A 27,156-nucleotide genomic window follows, 5' to 3' on the forward strand; every position below is an offset into this window, starting at 1 on the left:
ATCCCACACGTAAGACTTTTCTTCCCTTATTAGTCTATCTCATGCCACTACTTGTCTGACTGTTCTGGTAAGTGACCTATTCCGAGGTCTCTGCCAGCTACTTTGAATCCAAGGTCTGTTCATGTGACACCCTCATATTTTCCTTCCATTCTCTCTCTTTCCAACCAAGCACTTCACCGACCAAACAGATCAAGAATTGGCTGTGAAAAGGATGGATGCGTGTTCTTCTACCACTTTACAGTACAATGCTCCTGTACCCTTCATCCCATGCTATAACACTTTGTGGCTATGTGTGAGGCATTGCTGTGTGCAAAATTGGCTGCCGCATTTACCCCCAAGTCACAGGCACTCAACTCTACAAAATATCCTGGGAAGTGTTTTGAGACATCCTACCAACATGAAAAACACTATAGCAAACATAAGGATTATAATTATTATAATATGTAACAGGATTCCAATATATAGGAAACTTATATCCCTTGTTGCATACACAAGGCTATTACCACCTTATTTCTGTTATACAATAAGGGTTACCCTTAAAACTCATCAATCCTACAATCCAACACATTCAAACTTTTTGTAGCTTGCCCCCCTCTTCCCAGCAGGGAAATGTTGCTTTACCTCATCACCATTAACTGGTGTACCAGCAACTGGTGTACACTGCAGTAATAAATGTAACATACTCAGCTCTATAATTTTGGCACTATTTCAGCATATAAATTATTCCTGTATAAGCAATCGATGTAGCTTAGGACACTCCATTTCTATTTTCAATTCAGTACCAAGGTTAACCTGTTCCTTTATATACAATGCACATTTTATGATTTTCTAAATTAAGTTGTATTTTGCATTTTTAATCAAAACAAAATATAACTGGAATAATCAATGCAGGAAAAAATACAGAAACAATTTCAAGAAAAGTAACAGTTTGAATGATTATTAGTATGGCAAAAGCACATTCAACCTCTACACTAACAATATTCTATCAACTTTTATGAATCCTAAAAAATGCTTACCATCACTTTTAGATGTTTAAACGTATCTTCCTGCAGTTTTGCACATACATTGTAAAAGTCTCCAGGAGTTTAAATTCCATTTAGAGCTTAACTTTTCAAAATACAGCAAAGAACGATGTGCCAAAATGGCATGCAGAAATGTAAGCTGGGTGTCAACCTGGATGTTATGGAGGATGCATTGACAGTTGTTTGAGGGTTTGATCATAATGTTTATAGCTCCTCTTCTCACGGACACAGCCGGCCTCCCAAGCAAAAGACTCCAACTGTGTGCTCAAACAGCAATCAGGGATGGGAGGAACCCTGCAAACAACTACCAATGCATCCTCCACACCACCAGACAGATAGTTACACCTTTTAATCTGTCAGCAGAAGAGGAAAATGCCAGAAAGCAATCAGGCAGTCAATTCACTACAAGTTCTCAGTAAATACAGCATAGCGCACTACATTAAATGACTAAATCCTACCCAAACTAGATGAGGATTCTTTTAACTTCTCACTGCCATCTTTTTTTGCTCCCTTTCCAACTGCTATGTTGAACAAAAGCCTCTTTTAATTACATCAAACACATACGATACAACAAATTACTATCTTGGTTCCTAAGTGGCAGCTCGGTTTTTTGATTTTAAATGGACAAATATATATCCAAATGAAAGTCCAAAATTCCGAAAAGTTGGACTGGTAATAAAATGCTTTACAAAATACTTAAATGTTAACAGATGCCAATAACGTGATTATACAGAAACTCTCAATATGGCACTGAGTTCCACTTATTGCAGTGGGTTTTGTAGTTGACACAAAACTGTATCAGTTTGCCATTCACAAATCGCTGCAATAAATAAATAAAATAAGTTTGATCAGTCAGAAAAAGTTTAAATTCTTGCTATCCAAATAGCTACCCCACAAAGATCAACATAGTTACTACAAATGACTACATTTGTGCGGTACTTTTCTTCATATCGGACCAATCTGCAATTTTTGTAAACAACAGCACATTTTACCAAGTCTACAATAAAGCTATAACGTACTGAATACAATTTTTTCAAATTAGGATAAGACATTAAAGTCAACCTCATATTCAGTCAGAAAAACAAAGTAGTTTTGGTTGCCAAATTCTCCAATAGGAGGTACACACTAAACCAAACACTTTCAATTACATTTCTCTTAAAGACCATGTTTGACCAACTTCACCTTGGAAAGAAAAACAACAATTGGATCTAGTGTTCCTTTCTTCACTATTCAACCATGACTCCTGGTGGGTCAACTAAGACCATGAACTGTACCAATATCTCATAATCTGGGCCAGTTCATTATTCAGATTGAGAAAATAGTGATTGGGGCAAAAACTTAAACCACAAATCAAGTTTTTCAAAATAGGCCAGATCTTTCTTCAGTGTATTAATTCATATTTTACTTTTAAGAAAAATCCCCTTCGTAACCGTCCATTCCAAAATTTATCTCGTCAGCAAGTAAGTAAGACCAGACTGCTAACTACCAATGTGATGAAGTGAAACTCAGGAAAGGAGGCTGGAGACTTTGAATGGCTTTATGGAAAGACTCTGCAATATTGGACACCGTCCTAGAGCACTCAGCAGTGCTTTAATAGAATCCCAAATGTTAAACTCTTTACAAAATAGTTTCACGCAGAACTTCTCAAGTGTTTAGCAGCTTCAACTTACGTTAAGGAAACAGAATTGGATTTTGAATATATTTTAAACATTCTGATTAAAGGCGCATCATAGTATATAATCCTCTCAATAAAGCTTTCTTTTGTTCCTGTTGAAATCTCAAATACCTTATTGTATTAGTCTGATTGTCAGTTTTAGATCCGTGTTTTTATTTGTTCAATATGAACAGATTCATCATGATTGCTACAAGTTTAGGAATACTTGCAGATTGGTTGCTGTAAATGATCAGAAAGGGTAGTTTTTAAAATCAGGTATAAAAACGTTAATTAAAAAAAATAAAGGAATACTGGTACACTGTTATGGAACTTTAGGAGGGAGAACTTGCTATGAAAGCCTGTGTCAGCCTGACTGAATAGTAGAACTCTCACCTCTGAGTCAGAAGGTTATAGTTTCAAGCCCCATGTAAGGACTTGGAATCACATAGTCTAAGCTGATATTCCAATGCAGTGTTGGAGATGTGTTGCATTGTTGGAGGTGCTGTTCTTCGCATGAGGCGTTAAACCAAGGCCCCATCTGCCTGTTCAGGTGGACGTTAAAGATTCCATGGCAATGTTCAAAGAGAGAAGGGACTTTCTCCCGGTGTCTTGATCAACAATGCTCCAAATAAAATTGGTTGTTTGTGGAACATTGCTTTGCCCAAACTGGCTGCTGCATTTCTCTTGCAAAATACACAGTCACTCCTCTTTACAATATATTCTATAAAGCACTGTGAGAGGTCTCGACTACATGCTATATCAAATGCAAGGATTATTATGAAAAGGCCAGTTCTCACTCAAGCACACTCTCTGGACACGAGTCAATCAAGGAACAGGATGATGACATCCAGAGATGTCCACAAATTAGTGCCTGAAACTCAACAACGGCCAATCAGCAAAAATGTCAGTCATTCAATGGATTCCAGACAATCCACAATTTCCCAGTTCATAAATAGCTTTAAATTTAACTGTTAACAAACTTAAATTCAACTGCACAACTTCTTCAGACTAAAGTCGGTTCATTGACATTCTGCCCAGGTTTTTACGACAAATAGAATCCAGGAAGAGGTTGTTAAATTCCTCACCATGCCGTGCAAAAAGGGGTTTTGTTGATTGAACGTATTTTTAACTTTACTGATAAATTTCCAGTCTGTCTTCATTTATGAGTTACTCTTCAATCGCTCTCTGTAACACTGGTTTCACTATGCAACACCAGGTTTGTGTGTAAAGCAAGTCCGCAAACTCTTTCACACTATGTCGCTGGGGAAATCATTTTAGTAATGAATACAGTTAATACTAAGTGAACAACTTGTGTCCAACAACTTTTTTTTAAAAAATAAATAATATGCTCTTTTAGTTTTGGTATTGCACAGACTGATTAATAATGGTTTACATTTAAAATATTTTTTTCAGATTTTTCGTCCACAAAATATACAGTCAATTCACTACAGTATATTCTGTGAAGCGCTTTGAGAGGTCTCAAAGACATGATAAGGCATTATATCAAATGCAAGGATTATTATTATATTTAACAGAATTCCACTTGATCCCTCTTTATACTTATTAACTACATCCAAAGTGGTGCACATAAATTCTTGAAAGAAATACTTCAGAATAAACAGAATGCTTTCATGCTGCATATTTGGCTGAAAAATACATTTCTGTGTCCATATTTTTAAAATTAAATACCTGCTACAAGCTCAAATCGGGGCCACCAACTTTCAAAAGTTAGTGACTGAGCATTATAAATCCTTCCTAAACTTCAGATCTCAGCACTAAGCTCATTGCTTTCAATGGAGCAATACCTTTTTTCTTATATACCCTTTTTAAAGTGGCACATTGTCTAAACTGAATTGAAAAAGTATAGTTTTGTTCAAATAATTTAGCACGAGCATGTCAAAGTCAAAACCTTTCATAAGACTGAGAAATGTCATACTCTCTTAACAAAAACTACACAAAGAATTTCTTATTCTAAAAATGTCACACTCAAGGTGCAGGTATATTTCACCCGCAGCTGCAGACATCTGCCAACCCGACTGCATCGGCGTGCGAACAAATAAAGGCCCTTCTTTGAACTCACAGACAATATTAATTATCGTTATCCAAACATTTTTCAGGCACAGCTAAAGTTCAGAATATAACTAGCTATTTATGCACACACACACACACATATCATCTTTAAAACTTGCCATATGACCACAGTTATTTAAGAATAAAAATAATTTCACCTTAAAGGGATTCTTTAAAAAAAACTATTGCCACTCCAATTACACATACATGATAGTTTGTATTCTTTTACAGTGAACACTTTGTGAAGATAAGTATTCCCAGCAATTTATTTTTCTGAACTTACCTTGTTCTTTACTTGTGTCTTCGTGGGTCATCCACATAATGCAGCCAATCATGTATATGACTGCTTCCAGGGCTACACAAATACTGCTATTAAGACATTGATAGCACAACCTGATGACAAATTACCCTCAGATTTCTCTCCACCCTTAGGGAATGGCCGGCACCTCCCCGCAACAGCACTCAACAGAGTAGAAGACCGCGTCCAAATCTCACCACTGTGTGGCATTGCACGTTGGAACTCCAACATGCCTTTGGGTTAGACACGGAGCAGTTCCATTACATACGATACGTAATAACACACAAAGTCAACTAAATACTACGGAATGGCAATTAGATTGGAATACTAAATTATAATTCCAATAAAATCAGAACCAGGATATCCTGCAACTCAATCTTGGATATGGGCACAACATGGTAATGGCAGAAAACTGGATTCTTATTCAATGATGCAGGTTGAACCCTAATCTTCTGTTTCAGTTCTCATCAATTCTCAATGAATCAATCCCATCAATGAATCAATTCTCCCAGTTCCCAGCTAGCCTGTCATAAAAGCACTAATCAAGGTATGCAGGCTCTGTTTCAGTGGGGAGGAAATGATGACCAGCACCTGGCCAAGTCTACTGAATCTATTTGCTGCCCATCGAATTTTACAGTAATTGCTACCATCAATGCCAATACTTACTTTCAGAGGCCAGATTTCAGAAATGGCCAGAAACAACATTCTAAAATAATCAGCATTATTTTAAAAACAAAGATAAAATCTTTTTGGCACCGTAAACGTAAATTTGGATTGGACAGGATTTACAAGAAAAACAAAATCAATCCATGCACTGCAACAACACTGGCAGGCAGGAAGAACAAATCCTGAACAATTAGTTTTTAAACAAACCTAATGAGCGTACTTGAAATGTTTTACTAAAAATATGTAACCACTCTTGAACAGGTAAAAGATAAAAGAAGCATGACTGACAGCTGTTTTATTTGAGGACAAGAATGTTATTTCCTTATCAAGACCACAAACAAATAACACAATTTGTCACAAATCACAGATTTATTTATTCGGTACCTTCTGACGACCTGAACTTCCTAAAGCTTCACATGGCTAGTAGCTGGTGCATCCGAGGGACAGAGAAAACCAGTATGGTTGAAAAGAATGAACGCATACACTGTTAAATGTTAGATTATTACATTAGCCAAACAGTTTTACTGTTAGTTTGTTCTCAATGATACTTTATGTTCACAGAATAATATGCAGTTGTGTTACCATATGTAAACTTGGCACAAGTTGAGAAAAGTGACACAAGAGGCACCTTCAATATAATCTTATTATATTTCCTTTCACCATTACTTCATTTATTTCAACCAATATAAAGTCTCCAGAGTTTTACTACTGCTGGATCTGCAGTGCTGGTTTTAATCAAGAGTCAACAACTTAATCACAGTTGTCATACATGTGTTTGCTTTTTAGGAAAGTAATTAGGCACTGCAGTTAAATTGCTAAGAAAACAATGAGGTATTTGTTAAAACTAGGGTGTGCCACAGTGTCTGAAAAAGTTACTTAGATAAAGATTAGAGCTGAGAACCAAAACTAAAATCTAAAAGCTTGCTAAGCAACATTAACTCAATTTAGCAGATGCAAGATTATAGTACAGCATTTAACAATTCAAGCACTGATATGTTTTCCAACTCCAACAACGCTCCTTCCCATGAGCTTCTAAAGATAACTCAGATAGAATACCAGAAAATCACAGAACCAAAGCAGTTTGATCCATAGAATTGTTCAAACAAACAAATGTGACTAGAATTTTACATCACTCGATGGCCTACTGGATAAAGGCACTAATTGGTGAAGCTCTAAGGAATAGAGATTAGAAGGTTGCACTTGACTCCCAATCAAGGTTCTGAGGGAGAATTGACTTTTGTGCCCCAGGGTATGCCAGGGGAAACAACTATCCAGAGTTCCCCACTTGTGATCAATATCCACTGACACAAGTTGAAACCTGGCACATGTCAGATTAGAACAGGGTTGGGTTCAGTTGTGATGCCTCCCAGTCACTTGCATGCCAGGAACTAGAGGTCTACTGTACCAGCCATGAACGCACACCCAAAGCTGCCAACTTATGGTCTATAGAGAAAACTGGTGAAAAAAAATTTAAAGTGATTTTGATGCAGTCAACCACCTGGTCAACACATTGCAGGAAACCAATCTCTGCAGTTTACACAGATCAAGAAAACAAGAGGCTCCAGGAAACAGATTGACCAGCTGATGATGCAATATGTTTATGTATACCCTCGTTTCTGCTTGAGATGACAAAAGAAAAAAAATTGATGGGCCAATCCAGAACTACACTCCCATACATCCAGACGGTCAGTATCAAGAGTACCATTAACAGCGTCCTGACAGTGTAACTTGCTCACACATTCAACTGAATAAGAGTGCTTGATGCAGCAAGGGGAAGGAGGGATTTTGTTTACCTTTCCTTCAGGGAATAATCTCGAAAAGTCATCCAAAGTGGGCAACATGCCCATGGGTTGCACATGTACACAAGTTATCATGTATTTCCAGCATTGCAGGGAAGAGAGATATGATAAAAGTATCTGATCCAAAATGAGTGAGTGTGAGAGAGAGAGAGAGAGAGAGAGTAGGGAGAGGTGGAAACACACACTATCCACAATGTTTTCATATCCGCGATAGGGCTGGTACCAATTAGTTTCGCTATTAGGTTTTCTACTATTCAGAGCGGGACACTCAATTTATTCTTACCCATTCCAAATTGGTCTCCCAGGGGCTGAGGAGAGCTCTGTACATGCCAAGGAGTTCAAGAACACCATTTTCTTATTTTAAATTCAGAGGGTAGCTGGCGGACGAGACACAAAATGCTTAGCGCAGTCAAGCCCCCAGCATTGATTTGATTCTAAAACCTGGGAGCAGAATCCCGATATATACAGTATTTTTAATTTAAACCAAAATGGAACTGTGTGAGTAATTTCTTTTCAGGCCTAAATTAGCATGTGCCAATCACATTGACAAGCAACCAAGTTTCATAAAGAAACTAAGAAACAAATAAACATTCCTTGGTCGGCTACAATTCTTATGGCAAGACTATTTTTAAACGATGTAATATTTTCATATTACATCTATTATGAATCATTAATATATTTATGGTACATTCATTGGATGTTGATGAGCAAAACTGAATGTAAACCTGTAAAACCATCAGGTTTCACAAATAATTCCAGGAGCTTTAAGATTCTGTCTGCCTTCTGTATCACATCACCGTCCTGATGAAGATTACAGCCCTCTGTCTGGAAATGGATTACAGACTTTCACTTTGCCAGACCCACCTCAATTTCCTATTTGAAAACATTACAGAAAGCGACAAATATTCAGACATAGCACGTCATGGACTGCGCTGTAATGCAGTTTTTCTTGGCTTAGTTAACACCCTGAAAGCCCCTTTGAACAAATCAAAGAAATGTAGAGTCCCCAAAGAGAGAAAATGCAAAAAGCAGGTTCAGGCGGATTTTAACAAAGGTAGTGAGATGGTGATACCTCATGATCTAAGATGTTTCATCTCAATATTTAGATATGAATTTTATTTTCCACTATAAACCTGGAAATCCCAGTATTTTCCACTTCCCTTTAGATTCCAACACATCACTACGACCAATTGCTAAGATTTGCGAAAAATCACCACAGCTCAATTCGCTAGCAGATTTTTCCTTCCTAGCACCTGGGAAAATGTTTTAAATCTGCGCAACACAGTCCAGATACTCACAATGAGTTACATTCTACCACTCTGAACCAGTGACTGATGACTGATGAATCATGATGGTACAATGTTGTTTTGTGGTGTATACCACAAAACTAGTCATCCACTTTTTTTAAAAAAATGCTTTTAAATTTGGACAGATTTCAGAGATTTGGCTTTTTGAAGCTTTCATTGGAAAAACAGCTATATTGTACGTAATGAAACAATCACAAGGACATTTGAAACTAAACTACAGCAAATCAGCCCCTTTAGATCATTCTACGGCATACAGTTAAGCATTCAGAGCAAAAAGGGAAGATTACACTGGTACAAATCACGTGCCCATCTAAAGACTAATCAAAATTCAATGCACTTTGTGGAAAAATATATCCAAACATTCGTGATACAACCCAAGTATTTAACAGCAGATCCCACTTTTTATTAAAACTGTTGAGAAACAAGTAATAGAATATAATTAATACGTAATTATTTGTCTCATAGTGTTATTAAGTATATAATAAATAAAAAATAAACAAAATATAGTCATTTCACTTTGCAGAGATTTGGCTATATCCTGTGAAGTGCTTTGAGATGTCTCGAAGACGTGATAAGGCGCTATGTCAAATGCAAGGATTATTATTATTATATATTTATTAACTGAAATTTTAAGGACTAAATGATTGGACATAGCACACAGGTTCTGGTACATTGTGAAATGCAACACACATAAAACTGTTCCTGCACTGCAAGCTCTAATTCCTGGGGAAATGAAGAAGCATTAATTCTACGGAGCACATTAAACATACAATTACAAGGTCTTAACCAAAAGCAGTATTCATTTGTACTTAAAAAATATTAAAGGCTTTGTTCACAGTCCCCAATACTCAATCTAATTATGATCTAACAAAAATTAATGAGATGATTATTCAGCAATCATTAATCAGCAAAAAAAATTCTCTATCCTCCACTTGCGATTTTTTTTGCTTCGAACAATCCTCATCTTACCTTACTCTGGCTCCAGAAGCACTGGTAGGTGAGGCTGAATAGTTTGAATCATCGTCTTGACTTGTGCTATAATGAATTCTCCCGTTCTGCTGAGATCCTGAAACACACAGAGGTAAAGACAAGCACACACAATAATTTGATCGTAATCAGGGCCAAGAGCTTGCGTTCGCAGCAAAAATATAAGACTTGAAACACATGACTGCTCTAAACCAACTCTGAATTGATTCAGATGGAGTTCATTTAGTTTCATCTGTGCAGAACTTTTTTTTCCCCTTCGACAGATTAACCATGACGCACCACAAATGAAAAAACAAAATGCTTGCATCAGGATACAAAGTACATAAAACAGATTTCTCAAGACAGTTAACCTACAAACCCTGCAGAAAATCATATAACTAAACTCAACCTCTAGGTAGATATCTCTAAAGCAGACTTACACAGCTGAATCAGCACAGCAAACAGGGAAGCAAAAGCTAACGAAGCCTCAAAATACAGAATGTGAACAAACAACTGTTTAAATTTGTTATTGGGTTGACAAATATCACAAGCTACTGTGATCGTGCAAGCAGTTAAGCACGCAGTCAAGTATTTCCATATGAGAACTCAAATGAATCTGGCCTCTGCCAGGCATAGTGTCTCTATTCCAAAAAAATAAATATAGGGACTTCTAATTTTAAATTCTTAGCTTTTGATTTCTTCTTTTTTTTATTTATTTGAATAAATAATTAATTTAACAATAATATATGCCACTCTACAATTAACAAATGTAAAAGACAGTTAACAGAAATTACCCCCAGCAACTTCGGAAGGACAATATTTGGAAGCTTAATACAGCAGTGCCTCAACCACCATTAATGTTTTTTTAAAAATTAGATTAAATTAAAATATTGCAATCAAGGGACCGTAAACCACAAGAGGGAAACGTGAGTAGCTTCTAAAGGTCATCTGAAGTCAGAAATGATTGTGTCAAAATCATGCCATCAGTTACTTTATAAAACTAAGAGCAAAATGAAGTTTGACATTAAATGCAGATTCCTACCCGTTTTCCCTACATTTAGTGACAACCTAGTAGATACTCAATGCGCTGTTAAATCAAGACACGTTCACAAAAGACAACTAATTGTTGTAACAGTAATGCCGCAGGTTTAACATGAAAGCAGAATTTTAAGGCAAACATTGGCAGACTATAACCAGTATAGAAGTTTACTGTCTCAGCAGCTTCAGGCTTTCTTCTGCAAGGAGGTGAGTGTTCAGCAATGAGAGGGAGCTGGGAGAATATACTCCAATGCCGCATTCAACCCTTATAAACTTGAAATCATTCAAGAATTTGTGGAGTTGGAGTTAATAATAATAATCATCCTTGCATTTGATTTAGCGTTTTATTACACCGTTGAGCCGTCTCAAAGCACTCACAGGATATATTGTAAAGTGGATTGACTGGTATTTTGTGGGCGAAATGTCTTTTTAAGATCCGATATATTACTTAGAATATGAAGATTTTGTCCTGTAATTTCCTTTCAAAATGTTTTTTCTTGAAATGCGCTTGAAGGCTATTTCAAGAGAATTTCTTGTCAATCGTGTAGCATGATCATTAAACAAACTCAAATCTTATTTTCTAAATGAACAGTGAAAGCCTTAATGTTGCAACAATTGTTTTTTGATGGTGAAACCCCACTGTTGGCTTCAAAGTTCTAAGCATGCTAAATGATGATTTGGGTCATGATGTTGCAAAATCTTCAAAATACTGCTACAGCCTTCATTACGTCACAAACAGTCTGTACACATAAAAACATCAGAAGGGAGCTAATCAAATCTGTAAAGCAATTTACAAAGGCAGCATACAGCTGGAATGGGGTGGAGCTAAAACTTGACAGATCTCATCAAACATCTGTTTAATACAAAATCAGTACGATCCCTGTGCAATATTTGTGGTGCACTGCAATTGCAGTTAATAATTAATAAATGATTGCACCCCAGCCAAGAAGATTGTTAAAAAATATATAAAACACATTCTTTAGAAAGAAAAACATTTATTTAAAAATTAGATATGCCTGTAATAAAAGAACATCTTTTGATCTGTAACAGATCTTTCTCCATATTGAAAGCTCGGTGTACAACAAATTAGTCCACAAAACTAACTATCCTCCCGGGCTGGGGGTGGGGGGAATGTAATAAAGAATCCTATCTATTTCAAGACAATGCTAGGTTTTCCTGTATTTTCAGTATTTTTAATGCAATGAATTAAGTTAACAGAAAAGGTGTTGGAACCATTTTAGAGGATCTCTGAAGTTAATCGATAACTTAATGAACCAAAATTTTCGTCTCTCATCTGGTTTGCTAAATCACTGTTATAAACTACAAAATGCTTACTGTAAATAAATAAACACACAAAGATTTAGAAACGTTGTGCAATATGTTCAACTATCTTTAAATCTGATGCTGATTTTTATATAATTACACACAATACACAGTCAAACCACTTTATAGTAAATCCTGTGAAGCGCTTTGAGACGACTCAATGACGTAATAAGGCTCTATATCAAATGTATGAAATTAAAATCCTCTTAATATTTTTTGTTAAATTTAATACTATTTTCTCATGATCCTTCGAAGTAAAATTCAAGTAAAAATGTTAAGGGTCAAAAATCTAAACTTAAATCTCATAAGATTATCAATGTGACAGTTTTTACTTTTTATAATGAGTTTACACACACTGCTCAACTATATACAAAAATTGCTCTAATTAAGTTTGCTTCAAACCAATTTCATATATAAAAGCAATTTAAGATGATTCTGGAAAGAAAGACTAGTAATAGAAAACTGCAAACAAAGTTAATTTCAATTTAGAACTTTGAAAGGAATCTTGCAACTTTAATACCACAAACATCACAAAAGTGTTTTATTTCTTGGAGAAAAAAAATCATACTTACCAGTTTTTTAACACTACCTACAAAAAGGAATATATACTCTCATTGAAAAGCTACAAACCAATTAAGGTGCATTAAACAATTTCGAGTGTATAACCCATCACCCTCGCTCCCAGCATCAGAATGAGTCGGTGTATATTGCACTTACTTTCTGTCGTGATGGTGCCATTAGGCAGACTTCCCAAATCAACATTGAGGCCATCCAGGCAAACAGTCAGTTCACCACTGCACACAACGCCACCTTTGTTTCCCACCTGGAGATTCAAATTCAGCTGAATGTTCTCCACTGTGAGCAAGAAACAAAAATGTCAGGAGAAAGATGATTTGTGGTTTTTTTTACTTCTTTTCAGTTTGTTGTGAAACAACCTTGCCAGCATGTCGTTGTCACCCATTTTCTACAGACAAAGAGCGCCTGTTACAACACAATTATTACAGGACGTTAAAAAGACAAGGATTTACTATCTGACACATAGAGATGGACTTTGCAAAGCTGCTCTACACTTTCAAATGGTGGGGGGCGGGGGGAAACTTTACTTCCACCCCTACTTTTTGGTCCCTTCAACTACAGGAAGACTCCTAACCAAGTGAGTGGATGTATCTATACCACTATACTTTGCTCAAGTTACAAAACACACACATACACATACACACAATCTGCCCGGATTAGTCCCATATCAATTTCCATCAGTGGGAGAATATCTACCCTTTTCCCTTACTTGGTTCCACTGCCTCATGGTTTTACTGAGATTAGGAGCTCATTGGGGCAGCAATTATGGCTGTAAACCTGGAACTAGCATTGTACAGCAAAGCGTTCTTGTACATCACAGGGTACTGGCACTATATTATCTTCACTAACTATAACTACAAAATAAATTTGATGGATTAGGTAACATAATACAAGCCATTTCTGCATTCACAAAACAAAGTTATGTACAGTTTGACTACCATAAACCTATTCTGACAAGTCACCTATAGAATTTCACCTCTTCAAAATATGCATCCTCTAATCAAAGTATGCTCTGATTAAAGTCAAACTCTTATTACATCATTCTTCCAGCAGAAATGCTTGCAAAATGTTCAAAGGATGCAAGAAAATGCCTTGTTGCCCAAAAGTATCAACCTGACCCATGGTTTAAATAATCCAAATGCTACAGCTCCAATCAATAAACAAATAAATAAATAAATACATTTTACAGTCTTTAATTTTGTTTCTGCACTCCTTTACAAAATTTAATCTGCTCCTGGATTACAAGTTCAAGGGACCTATAAAGTTTCAGTATCAATGGCCATGTACGTGTTTAGCCAAATGTGTTTTCTCCCTATGTGATCCTTAGATAACAACAACAAAATTACATATGTATAGAGTCTTTCACATCAGGAGGACGTCCCAGGCGCTGAGAATGACCGTCTGCCTGCAGGTTATTTCACTGAAGGAAAAGGGGATGTCAAACATTGAGTGGACACCAATATTTTCATCGTCTTATGCCCAAAGGTACTTTTAAGGTCATTTTTCACTCCGACGAATTGAGCCAATTGCAAGATCTTACAACTGCCAAGGCTGAGATCAGTACTGATTGAAAATCAAATCTGGAAAACAATGTCTTAATGACCCTCCATATCAGGGATTGTACTTTTTTTTTAAAAAAAGGGTATTTTATTCTCTATACCTAATTTACCATCTTAAATTTCATCCTAGAATATTATTGCATTAAATGTGTTTTCTCAATGATTTTGTATTAAACACTCTATTAAACACTCATCAACTCTCCCAATTCCACCCAAACTTTCAAACAATGTTGCTCTGTTCCTGACCTGGCAGGACACCGCATTAAGTAAGATACTTTACAAATGCGGGTAAGTGATGAAATGCAAAAGCTATAAATTGTGACAAAATGACAAGAACTGCATTAAGTAATTCCATCAAGCCTTTCACAAGTCCCAGGATTTACAGCTAATTTTAAATCCAGTATATAATGCAAAGAGATTTACTAAAGTCACAGTAATAGCTCTATGCTTTTACTTTGAAGCAATCAAGAATCATAAATTGCAGTTTTGTAAATGGGGTAAAGTTTATTTCTGCTCAACAGCACCCCCCCACCCATAGACATCTAATGAGCAATTAAATTCAGAATTTAGTTAAGTCCCCATCTCATTATAACATATCATTTCTGAATTGTGGATATAATCATCACAAAGCAGTGTAAATTGCCAATTGTGGATTGCCCTGAGGATGAAAAGTACCATGGGATACCTGAAGTAAGGAAAAATACTGAAACAAAATAAATAGCAAATGTGATGAACTTTTTAAAGATATTGGTGTAATGATGTTATTAGATTTATAAATCAATTCTCTGTATATCCATTTTCTACAGAAATCCAGCAGAGTAGAGCTCACAAGTCACACTTGTGACTTGGATCAGTACAGCTCAACATTGTGAATTTTGTCAGAAAGTCAGATTTTTTTTTAAACACAGTTGTTCATTGAGAGACAGCGCCATGGAATACAATCTTGCAGGGATTGAAATCTATATTCACAAATCAATTCCCAGACAGAATACACCTAGGACAGTTGTTAATTTCTAAAAGGCAGCTGAAATAAAGTGATTCAGTTCGTCTAACAAACAAGGAGGTTTTATCACAGCTTTATTATTGAGGGAGTGAATAGCAGTACAATTGTGAACTGTAATATCGACTGAGGCCAGCTGGAAGCCATTTCTGAACATTTTCAAATACCATAAATAGCAATTAATGGTTAGGGGATTTGTGTTTGCACATAAAGTGTGGCCTTCCCTCTGAATGCTACAGGCTCTGTAATTTGTTTGAGCAACAGATGTGAGCAATTATATACAAGGATAAGATCATTTTTTAAAAAATGACACCTTTGCATCCCAAGCTTTCAATCATAGGATAGTGCTAGTGTACTATGAAGAAAACTGCTCCAGGTTTCACCTTCTTCCCAACACTTCAACCTCCAGGACCACAGCCCCTACTCATGAATAACCATGATGCCTCAGCCAATGTAAATTAATGTAGTATCCTTTAAGCGCTTACAACACTCAGTATTTGGCACAGAATACAATTGTATGCATCTGCCACCATTATAAATATGGGTTAAACATGATTCAATTGCCACAATGCACTTTCAAAAGACTATTATAATCACTGCATGATTTTTCTTGTTGTGCGGTGAGTGTAACTAACAATAAAATAATTTAGTGAGACAACTATTAGCCGTGGTGTACTGTGACATGTCATGATGTCATGATGAAAGCACATTAGGTGTCAATTAAACTGAGTTTGTAGGAAGGTGGCACATGTAAGTATTCCCAAAGCCAAATGCAACAGACTGACAAGGGTACAGATACAACCCAATTTCTCCTTCTGTGGCCATGCATATGAGTCAGAAGCTAAGGACAAGTCAGACACTTCATGGCAATAGGAGGATATTGAGAAGGTGAGAGGAAATCAGTTGCGTCTCCATCACATCACTTAGCAAAAATGTTTTGGCAGAGGACTGGAGAACAAATTTACAGCCTATTTGCCTCATTTGCTAGAAAGTGGTACAAGGTTTGGTGGCACATGAAGGAACGGGGAAAATAAGAAAAAAGTGAAAGGAAAAGTAATCATCAGTTGTTTTGACCCATCCACATTTTTTGTGTTGCCAGATAAACAAATCAAGCAGTTGTACTGAAAATAGATATCATAAATCTTCACTTTTTAACATAATTAATACTTCCATGAAACATGTTTTTTTTGCAATTTGTACTAAAATAAACCATTCCCGCAACACTCTGGCACTGGTTAAAAATAATACCACAAACCTAAATCTGTCTGGCCTGCCACACAAAAAGCACAATTTAATCCCGCTTTCACGTTTCTCAAAATAAGGCTTCAAACCTATCAGCTGTTGTTACAAAATCAGATTGGCCAACTGAATGATTATTTAATTGATCATAAAATCCACAGAAACATGAAACTTTCGCAACATGACAGAGAAATACACACATGTCTGCAGTTACTTTCGTCTGGATGCATTGCCAATTTCCCTCCCAGTAGCTCAGTCTTAATATAAAACAGTCAAGAACTTATCTGTTCTCAATTGTGGAACTTTTCAATCTGTATTTGACATCTTTCATTCAGAATTATATTAGGAGCGATCAGTCACTCCCATTTCAGCTGCTAACCTTCTAAACCTCGAGGCTACGTTTGGTTTTGATTTAAGAAAGATTTCAATCCCAGTGCTCAGTTTCCTCCTGTCAACTGAATGTCGGCAAGCCTTTGCAACACAAACCAAATCTCAGCTTAGTTCATTCACTTTTTGAGAAGGTAAGAGTTCCTGCCACATAGGAGCCAGAACTTGCCACATTTCTGGATAATCAGTAACCTTTTTGTTTAGTAATTGTAGCAGTAATTCAATTATATAAAAATCATCATGTAGGGATTACCACAGTCTTCTGTGACTAATAAACCTTTGTGAAAACGAGAACTCACACTTTCCATTGTTCTTCTTTAATATGTCACAGACGTCAATGGATACGTTTCCAAATAGTTCATTTTTCAAGGTATGGCTGTTCCAGACTTTCAGCTCCAATCGGCTCTGTGGTGTTACATTCCTAGGGTGAAAAATATGCGATTACTGTAGACAGAAGAATTCAGCACAGACATGGAAACATCCAAACACCTCTGAATTTCCATTGGAGTTTTTTACAGTCTATTTACATCACCCGAGATTGAATTTTATACCCTGTTTACATAGCCAAGCTGGTCCCAGAGTAAATCCATCATAGAGAGAAAGTCAACACAATCGTGGCAGTAAAAGCAATGCTAAAAAAACACTCTCTGCTTTCATACTGCCACAGAAACACAACACGAGTTGGGTAAGTAAAGGGGATAAAAAAAAGCGTTTCCCCTGAGAAGAGACGTGTAAGCAATTTTTTTACCCCAGGAGTCATTCATGTTAGGTCTTTTGAACTTCTTGGTAGTTAGCTACAAGTGGAAGTCTGGGAGCAAGTCATCGAACACAATTAGGGCGGTGGCGTATGCTGGGCCGTGGCGTACACTGGGGGGTGGCGTACACTGGGGGGGTGGTGTGCAGAAGAAATTGGGAATCAAATAGAGTGGAAAAAAGTTCATACAACTTCTAAAGCATTGAAAAGTCGACTTATTGGTTTGATTGAAATGCAATGCTACATGTGGCCCAGAATACACGACAACAAGGGACATGCTTTTAACAAGATACAAAGAGGCTGGTCTGGCAGCTATGCCACTTTGGTTAATCAAAAGATCCAGGAGAAACAGGGTACATTATAGTTAAATAACTGAAGTAAAAGCTGGATTGACTGTGTAAATGGGATGAAGAAACCATGAGGGACATGCAGAAACATGAATTTCAAGAAATTAAGAGTGTCAGAAGCTCTTACAAGGTTAGTGTCTCATTCCACTGTGGATGAAGGTTTCCGTTTCGTTTTCCAGTTTTCTTAGTTTCACTTTGCAGTCCGTCCACTGTCACTTCAATGTAACAACTGATCCTCGTTCCTTTCTGGACTATAAGTTTGGCTTTTAAGACTAAGTGAATGAAAATACATAAAATGAACAACAGAATTGTAAAATATTACAATTTTCTAACATAATGTATATTACAAATTAGAACAAGCAAGTATTTGGCAATAAATATATAGTCATTACACCCTATAGCAATATCCTGTGAAATGCTTTGAAACGTTTCCTACCCCCAACTCGGGTGCAAACCCTTAAGTGTTCCGTGCCTTGGGACATCCGCCCAGCTCCACTGGCTCCCCATCCCTCAGAGGATCAAATTCAAGATCCTCATCCTCACTTTAATTTAATTTTGTTGTTGTTGTTGAAAGGCGCTATAGAAATGCAATTTGTTGTTGTGGTTTCAATGAAGCAATAAGGTGCTACAGAACTACAAAATACATCTACAAATTCTTTCTAAGGGACTGTGTAAGATGTTATTCACATGACATGTTCCTGCATTAACACACTGTGCACTATGAAGAGGCAGGACATGAGAGCTCCCATAGTGAGCTCCATTTTACTTGGCCCATAAAATGGAGGGCAAACACTTCCTTATAAGAAACAGGATGGGGTGAGAAATTGACAGATGATTCATCTTGTGGCACTCTTCTACATCTTGTAGATTGCCCGGAAAATAGGATATGAAATCATATGAAGGATTATATTTTTCAGTAAAATTAGGTGTTCCTATTTCTTCTCCTTTGAGCCAGTTCACCATTACGTTGCTGCTCAGCTGAGATCATAGAGTAGTCTGGCCCATTCCCTCCCTCTGTGAACTTCAATTTTACTCCAATCCACTGGCAGGAGATGCAGAGAATCAAGAGAATCTCAGGCTTTCCCTCTCAAAATGAAACACCCTGGTTCTGAAAGTCACTCCATCAAGGAGCCAAAGTATTAATGCAACTGAGGAAAATTAATTTTGGTGCAAGCTTAAACACAACATCTGTTTGTTAAGAATTAATTATTCATTCACTTGATGGAACACCGAAGCTGCATCACGGGGTTTGCTTCTTAACTGCTTTTCTACATTAGTCATTATAATCATGGAGTCCTGTAGCTCAGTGGTTAGAGCACTCGCTTTGCAAGCGAGAGACCTGAGTTCAATTCCAGGCAGAGGGCGAAACCTTGGGCAAGTTTCCTTACTCCACACACAGCCCTAATAATAATCCCTCCAAAACCAAAAACAATAATAAATTGGTCTTTTTCAATCTACGACTGTTTGTGGGACATTGCTGTGCGCAATTGGCTGCCGCGTTCACCCACAAATATATAGTCAATTCAGTTTACAGTGTGTTCAGCGCCTTGGGACGTCCTCCCGATGTGAAAAGCGCTATATCAAATGCAAGGATTATTATTATTATAATCTAAATTCTCACTTATATTTTTTTACAAATATAACACACTTTTAATCATTCATTCGTATATACTGCACTTCCAGGCAATCTTGAAGACATATATATTGTGGCTCACGCAGAAATAGAAACTACTTCCCTAAAGGGACGGAAAGTCAATCTTCAGTAAATAAATGTGACTTCTAGAGGCCAGTTTCCGAGTCCTATCGGAAGACATGAGCAAGTCATCCACTTATCCTATCAAGTCACAAAGGCCAAATTTGAACAAAAAACATATGAAAAGGTACATTACATTTTTGTGCCAACATTAGACAAACATGTTTAATAGGCTCAACATATGAGATCACTGTTCAAAAATATACTCTTGAGTAAAGGCCATTTAGGAACACCCCCACTGTCTGGAGTTTCAGAACTGCCAGCTGAATTAAGTGCCAAATCAAATAAACTACTATATAAGCAAAAAAAAACTAAGCGGAATGTGTCACTTTTTAAGATGGTTCTAATTATTTCCTCAAATAAATTTTCAAGCTCTTCAAAAGACCTTTGATTTTAAAAAAAAATTACCTCAAACAAAGAAAAGTCTTTTTTTAAATACATTTGCACTAAAATCTAATGGGCTAAAATGTTTTTTCCATGTTTGGGGGGAGGAGACCAACAATCATTTCTATTTGGTAGCAACAGTGACACCTAGTGTTAACATCTCCACCAGTCTGTCTATGCTACAGTACTCCATAGTAGCACCAATCTCTGCTGAGTAGCTCTTTCTGTATTTCACTTTCAAAGCTCTTCCTCTATCGCTCCACCTTGCCCCTTCCTTCTCCATCTTCAGGTCGCGCCTGAAGACCTTCCTATTCGACCGTGCCTACAGCCACCTCCCACTGGCTCAGTGTCGTGCTCCGCCACTGTCAAGCACTCTGGGACACTACCCTGCGTGAGGGGCGCTATATAAATGCAAGTTGTTTTTGTTGATCATGCTAACCCAACCTGCCTTCTCCTCTCTTTTGTCTCTTCTAGATTTATAGTAAGTACTTTTCTAAGTAACTCTAGGTGCTGTAAATGATTACATTACCTGTCAAAAGCTTGCAATTACATTCAATTTCAAATCCTGCATGAGATTCACATAAGAGTGTTTACAGTGGTATGGATCAAAACTTGCTCTTTATAGGGCAATATTGCTCTTTTTTGGACAATACAATAATTACGAGCAAAATTGCTGAGATACAGTGGAGTTGCTTAACTTTATCTTAGAAATTCAAATATAAACAACTCTCAATACTTACATTTCCTTAGTTGATACGATCATGTTGAATTGCAAATAAAATGTGCAACAAGTGTGAATTTGCAACAGAAGCATAAGTAACCCACGAGGTTCTAACTGGAAAAATATTTTGCATATTTTTGTTTGAAGTGATAAATGCTGTTGACAAACGGGTGAGTTATTGGTGAAGACGTGAGCTGAACGTTTACAGACTAAGCATGTGCTTAATGAGTTTCTACATCAACCCAGCCGCCTCAAATCACCAGTCTCGAGAAATGGCTTCGAGGAATTAACAGAATTGTCAGTCCGACGAGTTTAACTAAAGTCAGGAAAAGCAATAGAAAACAAAAAGAAAAGTGATATAAATGGCGTCACCTAAAGCTGTATGAAAGGTAATTTCTAGAGCTCTTGTGAAACCCTGGAATAGTGAATCTCCGCATTGTCAAAGTGTGAATTTATTTTATTCCATGATTGGAATATAGTCCTGCACTAATATTCTGGCATTCATATCGGCCATCATACATGTAATTTCCATGCAAAAGGTCAGATAATCAGTGTTTATACAAATGAGTAGACAATGGGATTATAAATGGAACACAAAAATACAGAGCGGTTTCCTGTCTTATGTTTGTCTGGAAAAGAGCCTCCTGTAAACATCCACAAAAAAAATCCCCGAAATTGCAATTAAGTGCGTGGCTTTCATTCCTCGACTAAATTGTATTGTATTATATTGTATTGTATAATAAAAACGTCCCCTGCCCTATTTAAATTTATGAACATATTTTATCATTTTCATTCTCAAGTGAGGTCCAAAGGAACTCAGACAAAAACATTTCTGTCTTTTCATCAGAGATTTGGAATTATGATTATGGTGAGATATTAATGAGGAAAGTGTTCAAACATCAAAAGTAGTTATCTGGTCAGGGAGATACACTATGATATCAAAGAAACAATACTACAGAGCTCCCCGTATAAGCCACTGTTGGGATGGGTTGTGCGGATTTAGTTTAGTCAGTGTTACATCAGTATATCATTCTCAACCACTCATACAGAGCACCGCATGTATAGAGCACCCAGCATTTGGTTGTAACCTGTTAAGAGTACTTTAAAAAAGTAATATTAATGTTACAAAATTGGAAAGATAGATAATAAAGAAATAGGAAGGGAAATGGAGTGGACAAAATGAGCAGAATAGAATATTGGATAATTATTAATACTACTATTGGATAACATAACAGCTCTGCGCATTCAAATAGCTTTATTAATGCAACTACAATACAATACGTCACAAAAATTCCCAGCTGAAAATTAGCCAAACCAGTTAATCTAGAGATCAGAATTTCCCTTGACCTGCTGCCAACCTAAGGATTCATTATTTCACTAATATATTGTTCTATTGAAACCTGAAGTGAATCTGTTCATTGAATGAGGTTATGTTTCTGTTCAGTTGTAATTTTAATCCTGTTTTGAGCACTCCATTATTGCAGAGGATCACTTGGACGATTGAGTTTAAATTCTACTTGTGTATGTAGTGCTTTGTGTTAACCTCCATGTTCTATCCTCACCTTAAACGCATCTACATACATAAAACACTTATATACATCTGTAATTACTCCTAAAGTTTCTAACTATTAACATTTTTCAAACAAGATCTGCTTCTACCACTCAAACACCAATTAATTTTCTGCTGAGTTTTGACACCATAAAACACTGAAATTAATGCAAAATTGAACCATACTAAGGTTATCAACAGTATAGTTCTAAAAACAGAGACATTAAATATGAACAATAGATTTCAGGAAATAGTTCCTGAATGAAATATATTAAAGGGTTTGTGCTACTAGAACACTGATGTGTTTTTCCGCAGTAGGCTGCATTATGACTCACAGCAAAATTTTGTGCTTAATCTTTAACTGCAACAGACAAGTGCCAAGAGAAACATAGCTGTCTCATTTCTAGCAAGGATTACGTCAATAGATGACACGAGTGCAGACAATGCCAACACTTCCCTTATTGACAAATCATTTTTTATAGTTTTCAAGATGGTTTTAGTTTAATTTAATAAGTGCACGAACAACACTGATCAAGGAGAAAAGTCTCCAATTACCACAAAATATTTATGACTTTAGAAATAAACATTTAAAAGAGGATAAGCTTTATAATGCTTGTTCAGAGTTAACCAATAATTAAAATATTTTAGTATTTGAGAAATAAGACACACAAATTGAGCCCATAGATCAGGGTTCTTCTGGGTCTGCAGTGCAGCTCTTCAAAGGCAGAACTGATTCCCAATCAACAAGTTTTAGTCTTACAATGGGTGGTTAGGTGCCCAATCTCTGATAGAGGCAGTGTTTCAGCTGGTTCTTGTAATTCCACATTAAAAAGGAGCAGCCACAGACTTAATGTCCGTTGTATCCAAGCCAATAATTCTCCACCAATTTTGAACCCATATACTGTACCAACTTATTCTGATTGTCAGAGCTCGACTTTAAAATACTCTGAAACATAGATTGAGCATTCCCATCTCTGCAAACAATTCTTTGGAGAAGCATCACTGTGCATAATATAAGCCTTGTTGCTTGAGAGTTTCCTGAAACCAAAGAAAATCGAAAAACTGCAACCAAAAGCTGTAAATCTGCTTTCAGTTTCACACATACCAGTACCCTCCACCCAGATAATGGAGATAATGCTGAAATAATTCATCTGCAGAGAATGATAAGAATTAAAACGTAGGTTCTGAGGAAATTGTTTCATATCTGTGCTGGCACCTGTAGTTACTGCGAGCGAATGAGTTAGCACTACCAAATGCCTTGATAAGATAGTAGAACTTACTTTTCAAAATCAGCAGCGATTTCTCCAAGGTCTGGTCACTCCCAGTGACACTGGAACTGGCAGCTGCCATGACATCACAACCCTGAAACAAAACAAATATGTTTCATTAACTTTAAATTAAAAGGGTTGCTTCCTCATTATGCATTACTTTTTAATCTCAATCTCTTAATTTTCATCTTCCACCTTTCTAAATCTACAGCACTTCTTTTATTCTTGTCAATTGATGTATAATTCTTACAGCATATATTCGTTCTGGAATCATTTAGTCTTTTCTCTCTGCTGAATGGAGCATTTCCTTCTTTCATTGTTTCATCTGCAAGATTACAAGAATTGCCACTTGGACCCAAAATGTTACGATGTGAAACAGAATTTAATGAGCTGTGAGCTTTAATTGCATTTCTTTTACAAGTTTTATTACTTGAAGCAAAGTTTTACATAACCACATAATGAATATTATGACCCAATTGGTTCAGAGAAGAATTGGCAGTGACTCCACTTTTACCCCCAAAATACAAATGCAGTTTATAAGTGGTCAAGGATTTTGTTGTTTGCACTGGGTACCAAACATAACACATTTTCTAGGCAAAGATCTTCCAATATGTTGCAATAGGTTGGTCCTTCGGTTGCTCATTTAGATCAACTAGGTTTTGTTAGAGCAGAACTACTCCAGAAGACCCAGTGCTTACAAATAGATTTGCAAGCTTGCAGAAAGACTACTCCGATGGCTACAGAGAAGATACCCCTATGGCTATCAAAAGTATCAGTAGATAGATACTGATCGAATTAAAGTGGTCATACCTGCAGGAGTACAATACTGATTTGGATTTGTCATCTATACTACTATGCTGATAAAGTGTGCGCCACAAAGAGGTGGCTTTTGTAGAGCCACCGTAAGGCCAATTGAAACTGAAATATTCTTGCCAACAAGAGGCAAACACAGCTATGACTGCCAGAAGACTAAACAGTTAAGCTCACCCATACAGTCCAGCCAGATACATGTTCACAAAACACAACTTAAAAATCCAAAGGCACAGTATTTTTTAATGTTGATGCAGTTTCTGCAGGATCTGTCTCGCAACATAACCTGGGATGTTAGCCAACACTGCAGCACCACTTCTAACTGTTATAGAAGTGTGATTAAATTAGGTGAATGGCCTCAGGAGGGATATATCTCACAGCCCTTATGTATTAGAGGTACTAAACATTTAAAAAAAAGTTGAGTGCCAAGCCACACAGAATTTTACATGTAGATGACGTTTTGCTTTGTCTGTTTAGATCCAACTTCCTCATCAAGGGGTTTGCTCAGACCTGGAGCTATTTGCTTGGCTATTAAATGAAATGGAACAAGTCAGAAGCCAAATACTTATGGCTGCTGCGCCCTCCACCTCCTATTTTTCATTAACTATTCAACCCTCCATTTCTAGGTGAAGAACCGAATTAAACATCTGGAAATTACATTTATGCCAGAGGTAAAGACCTTTATAGTACTCAATCTTGCATCTCCATGGAAATGAACACCAGCTAATTTCTCTGTAGGGCTGCATTGAAATAATTAAAATGAATACTGTATAATTTTAGAACTAAACTACATTTGGCCTATCAAAAGAAACCCTCTATTTAAAAACATTATTTAAATGCTCTCACTGAGAATAAGAGGGAAGGAACACAAACCAGCTCTCAATAATATGTTTACAACCTCCACAGTTTTTACAATAAGTGGTCCAAGATCCTAGTTTTATATAAACAAAAATAAAAAAGCAGTAGAAACATATAATTCCATGTTCCATGATACAACAACAAAACTACATTTGTATAGCGTTTTTCAGGTCAGGATGACATCCCAAGGCACTGGACAATCTGTGTTTTGGATGCACTGAACATCAAAGTCTTGGAATTGAGCTCCTTCCCACTCATGAATAGGAGTTTAGCTTTCAGATATTTTTCCTACTTTTTTTCTACTTTGTCCCTAATGCAACTAAAAGGTGGAGGGGGTTAGTGAAGGCTCAACTACAGGAACTGTATCTCACTTTGCAGTATGTTCTGTGAAGCGCTTTGAGACGTCTAGAAGACATGAAAAGCGCTATACCAAATGCAAGAATTAGTATTATATTATTTTAGATATGGTGGGATAAAAATCCAATCTCAAAAAATTCACGTTTTAAACGTTTGCAATTAAAGTCAAAGTTGGCCAAATCTTTTTTTTCTTCCAAATTGGAAATCTTACTGGAGAAACAAAAAATAGAAATACATTACTGCAAAACCTTCCTGCAGAGCACAGTGAGCTTGATATCTAGAAAGTTTCAGAATTCTTAGGGTTCTGACAGTACGACCAAAATAGGCCCAACTCAAACTCTAAGCCTCAGACATACCGGATACATTACCAGACTTCTACATCATAAAAACGTTAACACTCAAGTGTCTGAAGAAAATAGAGAGTAATTGAAAAACTTATATGTGAACTTTGAATTATTTGGGGAGATTCACTTGAATGAGCCCCGAGTATTTAGCTCTCTTTATACACAGGATTTGGACTTCATGTCAATAGCCATTGCCCGTCTTAAAAAAGTAAGAAATAAAAGTTGCTAATTATTCCACGACAATGTTCAATGGGGAAAATCAACTTGACAATGAAGGCAAAAATGTATTCCGAAATATAATTGTACAGCTATCACTGCCAAAGTCATGTTCAAAAATCAGTTTTTAATTATACCAGTGCTTTGCAAATCCATTATTACCATTATTTCATATATGGTGTTGACAATGAGGGCACTTTCTAAAAAAAAGTCTCACTCATCAGTAAAAATGAAAAACAATAACTTTCCATTTACTTCAAAGCTAAATGTGAAAGCACTTCAATAGTTATGATTATATTTTCCTTTGTGTCCAGATGATTAATGATGCTGACACCAAGAATGGTGAGCAGGACATCTGGGACCTAAACATATAGCCTTTATAATTTTACCATTTATTGGAATGTGAGAAGATTATTAAATTGATCTTACACGTGGCAGATCATTTTAATACTCTGGCACCCAAAAAGAGTCATGTATCTTTGGTTTGAGTTTTACTGCTGCTACTCACTGGTCCAAAATATTCCATAAACACTGAAGATAGGTTCTCTTGCTGTGAGTAGATCAACGACAGACTTAACAAATCACTGGCAAAGGAGAGGTATTCATCTCACAAAAGAGGAATGAAGAAAAATTATTGCTAAACACACCATTACACAAGCCCCCATAATAGTTACTGTAAGCTTAATAATCTACAATTGAGAAATTTCTAGCAAGAGGTCATATGTAGTCAGGGGACAACAGTAACGTTTCTAGGTACTTATTTACTTTGCAGGTGATCAAAGTGGTTTGCTAAGTTAAACAGAAAAAAATTCTCATAATCTTTCAAATATCCATAATTAGAGCCCCACAAAATTCTTTTTATAATTTGGTTTAAATTTTCCAGGGAATTTC

General features: G+C 36.5%; 1 protein-coding gene across 2 annotated transcripts in view; it reads right to left on the minus strand.

Annotated features, from left to right (window-relative positions):
* The window catches only part of wwp2 (WW domain containing E3 ubiquitin protein ligase 2), a 66,506-nt gene that overhangs the window by 36,180 nt on the left and 3,170 nt on the right, over positions 1-27,156 (minus strand). For both annotated transcript variants that reach the window (XM_042340239.1, XM_042340238.1), the window contains exons 2-6: positions 23,693-23,774; positions 18,133-18,277; positions 17,204-17,325; positions 12,861-12,998; positions 9,786-9,882 (exon numbers count right to left, since the gene is read on the minus strand). In XM_042340239.1, coding sequence (XP_042196173.1) covers positions 9,786-9,882; positions 12,861-12,998; positions 17,204-17,325; positions 18,133-18,277; positions 23,693-23,762 — 572 coding nt within the window. In that variant the 5' untranslated portion in view covers positions 23,763-23,774. The remainder of the gene's footprint in view (positions 1-9,785; positions 9,883-12,860; positions 12,999-17,203; positions 17,326-18,132; positions 18,278-23,692; positions 23,775-27,156) is intronic.

Source organism: Callorhinchus milii, unplaced genomic scaffold, assembly GCF_018977255.1.
Source record: "Callorhinchus milii isolate IMCB2004 unplaced genomic scaffold, IMCB_Cmil_1.0 Scaffold14, whole genome shotgun sequence".
Classification (NCBI taxonomy): domain Eukaryota; kingdom Metazoa; phylum Chordata; class Chondrichthyes; order Chimaeriformes; family Callorhinchidae; genus Callorhinchus; species Callorhinchus milii.